The sequence below is a fragment of the Engystomops pustulosus genome, chromosome 10 (genome assembly GCF_040894005.1).
Source record: "Engystomops pustulosus chromosome 10, aEngPut4.maternal, whole genome shotgun sequence".
Taxonomy (NCBI): Eukaryota; Metazoa; Chordata; class Amphibia; order Anura; family Leptodactylidae; genus Engystomops; species Engystomops pustulosus.
In genome coordinates, this window is record NC_092420.1 from 3,099,629 (window position 1) to 3,111,116 (window position 11,488).

The 11,488-nt window shown below is 46.1% G+C and overlaps 2 protein-coding genes across 3 annotated transcripts in view; one reads left to right on the forward strand and one right to left on the reverse strand.

Moving 5' to 3' along the window:
* The first annotated feature begins 1,930 nt into the window (after positions 1–1,930).
* On the forward strand, positions 1,931–2,884 carry LOC140104634 (olfactory receptor 5V1-like). Its single transcript, XM_072128251.1, has one exon. It carries the CDS (start codon positions 1,931–1,933, stop codon positions 2,882–2,884), a length of 954 nt encoding a protein of 317 aa, XP_071984352.1.
* Positions 2,885–3,995: 1,111 nt separating this feature from the next.
* The window catches only part of LOC140103997 (uncharacterized), a 40,891-nt gene continuing 33,398 nt past the window's right edge, over positions 3,996–11,488 (reverse strand). For both annotated transcript variants that reach the window (XM_072127320.1, XM_072127319.1), the window contains exons 2-3: positions 8,009–8,672; positions 3,996–5,242 (exon numbers count right to left, since the gene is read on the reverse strand). In XM_072127320.1, coding sequence (XP_071983421.1) covers positions 4,919–5,242; positions 8,009–8,461 — 777 coding nt within the window. In that variant the 5' untranslated portion in view covers positions 8,462–8,672 and the 3' untranslated portion in view covers positions 3,996–4,918. The remainder of the gene's footprint in view (positions 5,243–8,008; positions 8,673–11,488) is intronic.

The window sequence follows — 11,488 nt, forward strand, 5'->3', positions numbered from 1 at the left end:
GCCTCCCCGTTCCCCAGTCTCGGTATATACAGCCTCCCGTTTCCCAGTCTTGGTATATACAGCCTCCCCGTTCCCCAGTCTTGGTATATACAGCCTCCCCGTTCCCCAGTCTTGGTATATACAGTGGCTTTGCTGTGATTTTTATAATGAATGTGGTCAGTGGTAAAATAATAAAACAGATGCCTCCCTGAGCTTCCATATCACGGCCATCCTCCGCGTCTCCTGGCTCTTCCACCAGTCAGGGGCTGTGTGTGGTGATGTCATGCTGACTATTTCCACCAGAGTGTACAGCGCGGCACACATAGAAGTATATGTACAGCACCGCACATCTATCACACCTGTGTATTAAAGACACAGATGCCATTGATACGTCTGGTTTTTTCATTTTTCTTCAGCGTAATGGCTTCTTCTAGGCAGAGTGGTCCTTCAGTCCATGTGGTTACGGGACCCATGTCACTGTGGATAAGGGCGCCCTCTTACCAGCTTCTGCAACTCACAAAGTCTTTGCACTTTTTAGACCAAAGAATATTCATCTTTGGGACACAGAACAGGTCTTCATCCTGTTCAGTGGGAAGCGGTATGATGGCTGGACATTCCCATCTCCTTTGTACTTGTGTGTAATTGTGTGTACAGATGAATGATGCACCCAAGGATGAATCCGACGTGTGCAAAACACATTTCTCTTCCTGATATCTTTGCTGATTTCTTCAGGCTTTTCCATGACGTCACACAAAGAAGCAGCGTGTTTCCTGTGTGCCTTCAAATACATCCACATCTGTGTCTCTAATAAACTTAAATGTTGCCAATTCACCAGAATCAGAAGTTCTGTCAGAGGGGCAGAGTAATCTTAGTGTATTTAAACTTCTGACTTTTCAGAAAGTAATAAAAATACCTTTTAAAAATTGCAATTGACCTCAAACGTGAAAAGATTGTGCAGTAAGGACTACATACAGGAACTGTAGTCTATCTATCTATTGTGGTGTACAGTCACCATTATATTAGAAAATCTCACTGTAAAAGTATTTATATTAAAAATCACTACAATCCAACTGAAGTGTTAGGTGTAATAGTCGTGTCTTTCAAAAAGTTCTAAAAGTCTCTAGAGAGACCCCATACACCCGCGACACAATGGGGGTCATTTACTAAGGGCTCGATTCACGTTTTCCCGACGTGTTACCCGAATATTTCCGATTTGCGCCGATTTTCCCTGTATTGCCCCGGGATTTTGGCGCACGCGATTGGTTTGTGGCGCAACGGCGCTGGCATGCACGCGACGGAAATCGGGAGGGGCGTGGCCGAACGAAAACCCGATGGATTCGAAAAAACCGCCGCATTTAAAAAAAAAAAAGGGTCGCTCGGCACACGCTTACCTTCACTTAGCTCGGCTCGGTGTACTCCAGTGCGTTCCGATGGTCTTCAGCGCAGCAGCGCCACCTGGTGGACGTCGGAGGAACTGCCTTAGTGAATCCCGGCCTGACCCGAATCCACCGCGGAGAACGCACCGCTGGATCGCGAATGGACCGGGTAAGTAAATCTGCCCCAATGAGTATGTAGGAGGTCTATGTCATGTATTATACTGAGTTATACAGGGAAAAACAAAAGTTATTTCCATTTATGTTCATTTATGTATTTTTATATTTATTGTTCTTTGTGATTTGTATATTGGATGTGCAGTAAATGTCTCACTAGGGACCTACTGATGAGATCTTTTCTCTCCTTCACTGCAGGAGCGGAGGGGTCGGGCTCCGCCATGGGAACATTTTAGTGATTTTTAACTTTGTCATTATTTTTACATTTTCTACTGTTTATGTGAAATGATTGATTCTCTTTATTGTGTATTATACTGGAGACACCTCCGACCTCTGTGAATTATTCCGGTGGGTTTTTGCAGCTTTATATCTCATCTCTCTGACCTGTTATTATTGGGGAAATGACTTCATACGTTGATAATTGCACCGGAGATTTCCGCCTCGTCTCGTTTTCCCTGGCGGCAGATTTCCAGGTTGTGTTTTTTGTTGCTGTATCTTTGATGTATTCATTGATTCTCCTGGGGAATGTGGTTGTCGTTGTCCTGGTCTCTCTGGCGCCTCAGCTTCACACCCCCATGTATTACTTTCTTAGTAACCTTTCGGTCCAGGACGTCGTCTATGTATCTGCCATTCTGCCTAAACTCCTGGCTATTACTATATGCAGAGAGTCCAGCATCGGGTTCTCCGGGTGCATGGCACAGATGTTCTTCTTTACGTTTTGTGTCGGGACGGAGTTCTTACTTCTGACGTCGATGGCGTACGATCGATATGTGGCGATTTGCATCCCTCTGCACTACTCCAGCATCATGAGTAGAGTGCAGTGCCTCCTGCTGGCTCTGGCCTCCTGGATCATCGGGTTCCTGACGGCGCTGGTCCATTCCCTCATGGTTTCCTTTGCTTGTTTCAGCAGTTCTCGGGACGTCAATCATTTTTATTGTGACCTGAAGACGGTGATAAGACTGGCCAGCAGCGACACCTCGCACATCCAGACCTTGTTATACGTGGTGTGCGTGCTCCTGGGGCTGTTCCCCTTTCTGTTGATCCTGACGTCTTACGTGTTCATTATCACGACAATTATTAAAATCCGCAGCTCAAGCGGTAGAGTGAAGGTCTTCTCCAGCTGCTCGTCCCATCTGACGGTCGTGGTCTTATTCTACGGGACGCCGCTCAGCTCCTACATGATCCCGGAGAGCGAGCACTCCCAGGAGAAGGACAAGACGCTGTCCCTGCTCTACACGGCCGTCGTCCCTCTACTCAACCCCCTGGTTTATTCTCTAAGGAACAATGATGTTTTGATGGCGATGAAAAATGTCAATGAAAAATATTTCAGATTTCCAAGGTGGCAAAAAAAATAGTCGATAACTTTAGGGGGGGCTCTGGACTAGGAAACCTTCCCCCTATTATAGATGTTTCTCAGATTGGTCACACGAGTCATGTGATCGCTGACAGTTCTGAACCAGAACGTAACAAGAGCTATAATACAGGCAAGAAGATCCTTCTGTCACTAGGTGGCGCTCTAGGATTATGTGCAGGACTAACATCACCGCACAAATCTATTCCATAGCTTGAAGACGACCTCTCCGGGCGATTTGGGACACTAAACCACCCACAGGTCCGTATTGGTAAGTGGTTTGGGGTCCTAAATCCCCCCCTACAAGGTCGTATTATTTATACTTTCCTGCGACCAGAGCTCCTCCCACCTTCACACACCCCAGCTTCACACACCCCAGCTTCACACACCCCAGCTTCACACACCCCGGCTTCACTGCACAAGCGCCGTGAGAGGAGGCGCCGGCACAGAATCTGCCAACGTGAATCCTATGTGTCTCACCGGACTCACATTGAGGTAGGTGCAAATGCTTTTCTTTTTTTTTTTTGACAGGTTTATTATACTACAAATTTAATATACAGGTCGATTTGGGACCCTAAACCACATACCGTACTGTAAAGTCCTCTTATAAGGAAATTACCGTCAAAATCCATGATAATAAACCACTTACTCCTAGATCCAGGCACTGTGACTCTTCTTATATTTGTTATGCATGGCCTCCTTCCTCCTAAAATCAGCTTCTAAAATTATGCTAATGAGCCTGAGGGCTACTATAGCTCCTCTGTGGTCTGGTTTTACACTGTCTCACCCTCCCTAATGAAGCAAGCTCACTACACAAGTGCTGAGGAGAAAGGGGAGACTGTGAAAATACAGGACAGAGGGGCTCTGACCCCCCCCCCAGAGCTTTCATGCTCATTAGCATAATTTCGAAAGTTGATTTTGGTGACGTTTTTTTTTTTTTTAAAGTCGCATAGATAATTCAGTCCAGTTCAGAGATCCTTTTTTTGTTGTTGTTTTTTTGATTAAAAAAATCCCAGACAGCAAGTGGAGCATAAGAACATTTTATTAACCTCTTCACGACTGGCAAACCGCTACATACGTCCTATTTGCACATACCCCTTGCAGAAAGGGCGTTTATTAACGTCGTGATGGGGACAAACTTCAAATGGCCATATCTCCGGAACCCTGGCACCTAGAAACACAATTCTGGTGTCATATTCAACAGGAAGATCTATAACATTGTGTATGGATGCTTAACAGAAACAGAGAGATACACCCTTAAAGTTGTACTAAAAAAATAGACTTATATTATTTTTACAGCTTTCTATTCATAATAACTTTGAGAGTATATTTCTGGTTCTCCCGAATCTCCCATTTAATGACACCAGAATTGTGTTTCTAGGTGCCAGGGTTCAGTAGTTATTGGTGTCTGTAGTCTGACCCCCCACCTCATACAGAATGTAGAAGAAGCTGCAGGAAAGACTTTCACTTTGCAGAAGTACATGCACCCTCTGCGTCTGTCGCTGAAGCTGATGATGTACAAGTTTATAACATGTTTCGGTACTTATTAAAAAACTTAATCGGAAAAATGACAAAAATTTATTTTTTTCACATTTGTGGGCAAATTTCATGAAGAAAACACTATGCAAATTATAAAACCGTCCTATCAAGGTAAAAATTGTTATGATTTGTAAAGCTTTTCCACAGATATCGTCACTCAAAGAAGCGCATAGCAGAACGTCAAAAACTGACATTCGGGCACCAATCGGTCACAAAGGGGTTAAAGAGCCAAAGCCAAAGAGTTTACTGAAAACTGCAGCAGCTGCGGAAGGGAGGAGCGGGGAGCTGACAACTCCCGGCCTCCCCATTGCATCCGGCTCCACTTGTGACATTCGCTCGTTCTGATTCCTTCTTAATATACAAAATACAACAAGCTTGTGCGCACAGCACCCGACCCGAAACCCTTCTCCACCCCAAAAAAGATGGTGGCTGCATCCAAGGGGGGAAAGTACGAGCTACGCTTCTAGAGAATGCTGGAGCCGAGACGTTCCCTGCTATTCTAAATCATACAAGGGAAATCGGCTGAAGGATTATTATCGTTTTTGTTTTTCCCGCACTGGAGACTTTTCAGCACTTTTCTCTGCATCTTCTCTGAGATTTTCTCCCAATCCTCCTGAGCGTTCAGATATTTCGGGTCCCAGCTGTCGGGCTCCATATGCTGCTTGACGTAGTCCTTGAGCTTCTCCTCCCTGCGTTCTTGCAGAGCTTTCTGGGTGTACTTGAGGATGGCTTCCTTGTGCTTGTTCTCGTAGCGCTTCGCTTTGGACTCGCACTTTATTTGCATAATGAGAACGAATATAAGGATCAGTCCCAGGCCGGCCATCTGCAAGTGATAAGAGCAGAAGCTTCAGAGCGGACACCAGCCAAGAATCACCCAGCTTTTCCTGACTCCTGAGAGACGTCAGGTATAAACTGTCAGGATCTACCGGAGAAATATGGAAAGTCAACAGTGAAAGGTCACAGACTTTACTATCTTAAAGGGAACCTGTCATCAGGTTTTACCCTTTAATAGGGTATGAAATGTCCTTTCTAGAATTTCCTCTTTTATGGGAAATCTCACACCTTTACCTATAAAAAAAAGTCCCCTAAATCCAGGCAAATATGACAAAGCTTTTTGTGTCATATTAAAGATAAGAATCTCATCTTTCCTATCCCTGTGATACAGAACTGGACATAGATGCAGATAAAAGATAGACCGGACCTGGACTTTACCTGCGCCATTCTATTTACTACTATGTCATTTGTTGTGAGTTTCTCAGGGTCTGTAGATCACAGAACCAAAAGTCTGATGGCATCTGAAAGATGAGATCCTTATCACAAGACACCAGCAGCATATTTAGAACAGAACCGAAGATATGGGCTTCTGTGATACTACCCCTGTAATACTGTGATACTACCCCTGTAATACTGTGATACTACCCCTGTAACACTGTGATGCTACCCCTGTAACACTTTGATACTACCCCTGTAACACTGTGATACTACCCCTGTAATACTGTGATACTACCCCTGTAACACTGTGATACTACCCCTGTAACACTGTGATACTACCCCTGTAACACTGTGATACTACCCCTGTAACACTGTGATACTACCCCTGTAATACTGTGATACTACCCCTGTAATACTGTGATGCTACCCCTGTAACACTGTGATGCTACCCCTGTAACACTTTGATACTACCCCTGTAACACTGTGATACTACCCCTGTAATACTGTGGTACTACCCCTGTAATACTGTGATACTACCCCTGTAACACTGTGATACTACCCCTGTAACACTGTGATACTACCCCTGTAGCACTGTGATACTACCCCTGTAACACTGTGATACTACCCCTGTAACACTGTGATACTACCCCTGTAACACTGTGATACTACCCCTGTAACACTGTGATACTACCCCTGTAACACTGTGATACTACCCCTGTAACACTGTGATACTACCCCTGTAACACTGTGATACTACCCCTGTAACACTGTGATACTACCCCTGTAACACTGTGATACTACCCCTGTAACACTGTGATGCTACCCCTGTAACACTGTGATGCTACCCCTGTAACACTGTGATGCTACCCCTGTAACACTGTGATGCTACCCCTGTAACACTGTGATGCTACCCCTGTAACACTGTGATGCTACCCCTGTAACACTGTGTTACTACCCCTGTAATACTGTGATACTACCCCTGTAATACTGTGGTACTACCCCTGTAATACTACCCCTGCAATACTGTGATACTACCCCTGCAATACTGTGATACTACCCCTGTAATACTGTGATACTACCCCTGTAATACTGTGATACTACCCCTGTAACACTGTGATACTACCCCTGTAATACTGTGATACTACCCCTGCAATACTGTGATACTGCCCCTGTAATACTGTGATACTACCCCTGTAACACTGTGATACTACCCCTGTAACACTGTGATACTACCCCTGTAATACTGTGATACTACCCCTGTAACACTGTGATACTACCCCTGTAATACTGTGATACTACCCCTGTAATACTGTGATACTACCCCTGTAATACTGTGATACTACCCCTGTAACACTGTGATACTACCCCTGTAATACTGTGATACTACCCCTGTAATACTGTGATACTACCCCTGCAACCAGACAACCACTAAACTTAAACTCTTCTTATATTTATTATCCATGGCCTCCTTCCTTCTAAAATAAACATTTATGAGGCCCGAGCTGCTGTTACACTGTGCAGGAGCACCTGCCCTCCCTCCTTGTAAGAAGTGCTGAGGGAGGAGGGGAAGACAGTGTAACAACCTGTGAAGCTGCAACACTGGTAACACCCCCAGGAGCCCTTCAGTCTCATGAGCACAAGATTTAAAAGTTGATTTATAAAGGAAGGAGGCCATGGATGACACATATAAGAAGATACCGCAGTCACATTAAAGGGGTTTTCCCACGAATATTGCAAAAACGGACCCCTCGCCACTCCTCAGACTAATGGAGCAGACGGCCGTGCATGACCGCTATGGAGCTGACGGAAAAAGCCGAGCGCAGCGCTCACCGATCTCCGTCAGCTCTATAGAGATTAATGGAGCAGAACGGTCATGTGCGGCTATCTGCGCCATTAGTCTCAGGAGCGGTGCGGGGGTCCCAGCACTGAGACCCACACTGATCAGCAAGTTAGACCGTATTCCGTGGATAGGGCCTAACCTATCTTTGTGGGAAAACCCCTTTAAGTGCCTCTGGTTTATCCCAGCTTGATTGGTAGATTTCCTGTAAGGAGAAAGGCTTGGTGGTTACAATCTCAGTCATGGCAGGTGAATTTCACAGGTGTTACATTTACAACCTGGACAACCCCTTTAATAACATTGCATTGAGGGTCAGCTGCCAGGTCTATAAACTACTACTACTATGCACTAGGAAGACCTTCTACTGTGATTATTACTATAATATAAAGGTATATAAGATCCCTGGGAACAGAGGAAAACCCCACAAGAAGCTACAACATGCGCCACTCGTTGTGAATGGTACAGATACTCCCAACCCCTCGGGTGGCATCATGATATGTGCAGTATATGACCCCTAACCTCTGACCCCTGTGCTGTTACCTGAACGATTTGAGGGAGAAAGGTGTTTATCTCAGTCGTCTCCTCGTATTTTCCCCGTGCAGATTCCACAAGACATACCAGGTATCTTCCATCCGTGATTAAAATAAGGGACCAAAATATCGGCGCCTTGTATTTTCTCACAAAGTTTCCCATTGCCCGGAAGATACCGCAGCAGCTCAGGTCACAGCACTGAGAGTCTTCAATGTCCTCTACAGTTTCCGGCTCCGTGGCATCATCGCCAAGAAGGGAACACTTGCATGGATTAAACAGCACCATGATGATGAGTGTGGTGCCGATAATAAACACCAGGCTGTACATAATCCCAAAGACTTGGTTGGTGGGGCAAACAAACTCATTCTCCAGGAGACTCTCTAATGAGATGAGGATCAAAGCGATGACGGGAGATGCAGCAAAGTCATAGATGGCTTTGACATAGTCATCAAAATTATCCATATTGGGCTCTTTATAACATAGAGATGAGAGTCTATGACCCCGACCCTGCTGTGCCCGTCACACACAACACTAGCAAGGTGTTAGTTATCGCCTGGAAGCGCTCGCCTTCTGACTTCTCTCACTGCTGAGACTGACAGTCTTCTGGATGTGAAGATCTGAAATCCACTTTGACTTTTAAGCATCTGAATTCTTATTTATGGGGTGGAAGAAACTATAGAAACACAAAGACAGAAGATAAGACTGTAAGTGCAAATGATCTCCGAAATGTTTCAAAAAGTATCTAATAAGAAGGTAAGACTCTTGTTACTTGTGTATCTGAAGGAACTGACTCAGATCCAGCCGCTTGTTACTGGTGACACCGCAAATTCATGAATAGATACATGTAACAGCTTCTAAAATGCTACATTCTGTGCTGACACTGAACAAGCAGAGGATGGGATGATCTATCCATACAGGAGAACAGAAGCTGCTCCCATGTCAGGGTGAGCTCAACCTAAAAGACCTCTACCATTACCGGCCACTGCAAGGGGGGGAGGACTGGTAGGATGATTGGTAGATGACTAATGTGGCAGGTAGCAGTGATACGTGGTGTAATGCAGAGTTTACACCTTGTATTGTGACCTGTATCTCTAGGACTCGGCACCCGGCTGCTGACTATCTGGGTGGAATATTAAATAAGAATATAACAAAACTGAAAGTAACATGGAGCTCACCTGTACCTGCTGCAGGGAGGAGGAGATATGGGACTTTACCTTCACCAGGACCGGGCCCCGTGTTATAGTATGTGTCATGTATAATGTGTGGTTATGTGAATTAGTATTACTATACACAGGGAAGATGTCAGTGTTGCTGTAGGGGGTACGTCTTCTTACGCTTTGGCCTGTGGAAGTGACTTGGATATGATGTATATCATATCATACATTTGTCACAGGTGCCCACCCGTGGCGCTGCCCTGTACCCCACCCCCTGCTTTGGCCCTGGCTAGGCCGTGCGCGGGTCCCCGCTCCCTAGGTGTAACCTACCTAAGTCGACTGCAGCTTAGGGTGCATTCACATGGTGGGCTGCCCGCCGGGCGCTGGACAGGAGGAGGTGACCCCTACATAAGAAACAGCGGCGCACGGCCGTACACTCAGGAAAAGATAGAACATGCTCTCTCTTTTCCCGGTGTACGCCGTGGATCGGTGCCACACATGGACCGCTGCCAGGCCACCATTGCCGTCTGTGGGGACGTATATATGCGGCCGCATAGTCATCCCCCCTGACAGCGTGTAAATGCACCCTTATATTAATCTTAGATGGTTGTTTTGCCCAAATACCACCACTCTCTCCAGAGTCACAGCCCCAATGTTTTTTTCATCAGATGGAAAATACAATGATCTTTTATATGCGGTTTTTCCAGGGCCAAACTACACGTCACCTCTACAGCGCCCAAAGGTAATGCCATGAGCGGCCCTCCCTGACCTACATCTGTGTTACCTAGCAGGTACCTGAGAATATGATTACTTCCTGACCCGATTCTGAATTCTGAATACCATCCAGCTACTACTTAGGTTTGGAGACTTTATGGACCAGACATTTCCTGGTTAATTCCTCCTGATACACAAATTTAATGGGTTACAAAACGACCCTTGATATTTCACAAACACAATTCTTGAGCTTGTCACAAATCCGTCAGACCCAAGCTGTCTCCTAATGTCTCCCTGGCGCTTTCCACTTACTCTCTCATAGGGGTCCTCAGATCTCACAGCCATGATATTCTCCGACAACAAGCTCCGACACTTAAAGGGCACCTACCACCACGAATCTACCTATAAAGGTAGATCGGGTGGTAGGTGGATGTATGGGACGTGAGGATAGCCCTTTTTAGAGCTAATCCTCACGTCCCCGCTAGCGTAGCATAAACTTTATTGCCCTAATATGTTAATTTAATTAAGCGGCTACCGGGGCGTGGAGTAGCCGGACACGAGGCTACACGGCGCGGCTACACCACGCCCCAGTAGCTGCTTTCCCCCGCTTTCCCCCGCCTACCCTGTGATCTTCGCCCTCGTCCGAGAAGCCGGAGTTCTGCGCATGCGCAGTAACTCCGGCCAAGATGCGCGATCTCGGGAACGAGGCCGGAGTTACTGCGCATGCGCAGAACTCCGGCTTCTCGGACGAGGGCGCGCAGCTGCCAGGAGCTGCGCGCCGAAGATCACAGGGTAGGCGGGGGAAAGCAGCTACTGGGGCGTGGAGTAGCCGCGCTGTGTAGCCTCGTGTCCGGCTACTCCACGCCCCAGTAGCCGCTTAATTAAATTAACATATTAGGGCAATAAAGTTTATGCTACGCTAGCGGGGACGTGAGGATTAGCTCTAAAAAGGGCTATCCTCACGTCCCATACATCCACCTACCACCCGATCTACCTTTATAGGTAGATTCGTGGTGGTAGGTTCCCTTTAAATGGGTTTTCCTCCCACAAAGACAAGTTTCTTAAATGTACTCAGGATAGCAAAATATCACATTCTCTAATTCTGTTATTAACAAAAGTACAGCATTTCACAGATATAAATCCAACCTGTCTCTATAAGTCCCGGTGTACACAATTTAAGTTGCCCCTAGACACGACCCTGTAAATTCTCACTTGTGGATTTCTGTGTAATGCTGTGCTCGCTGCACTTTTGCCCTGCCCCCTGCATTATAGCCCTACCCCCTGTATTTTAGCCCCATCCCCTGCAGTACAGCATGGAGCTCACAGGCACTCACTCACTTCCTGCCAGAAAACATGACATTGTGATGACAGAGAAGCTACAGGCAGATAAGTTATCCAGGGGAAGGGGGAGGCAGGCACAGGATATCTCATAGTGTGAGAGCACATTTGTAGCAGAGCTGACAGTGTGTAATAGACATCTCATGGATCTCTTCATCTCTGATCTGTCTTATCTCTTTCTATGTGTCAGATACTAGTACAATGTTCGGAAGGCAAATGAAAGTGTATATAACCCTGTACCCTGATAATCTAAGCACATTTACAGCTCACAGAACTAGATGGA

Excerpts from the sequence above, each read along its gene's own strand:
- LOC140104634 (XM_072128251.1), top strand. The coding sequence starts at position 1,931 with ATGACTTCATACGTTGATAATTGCACCGGAGATTTCCGCCTCGTCTCG.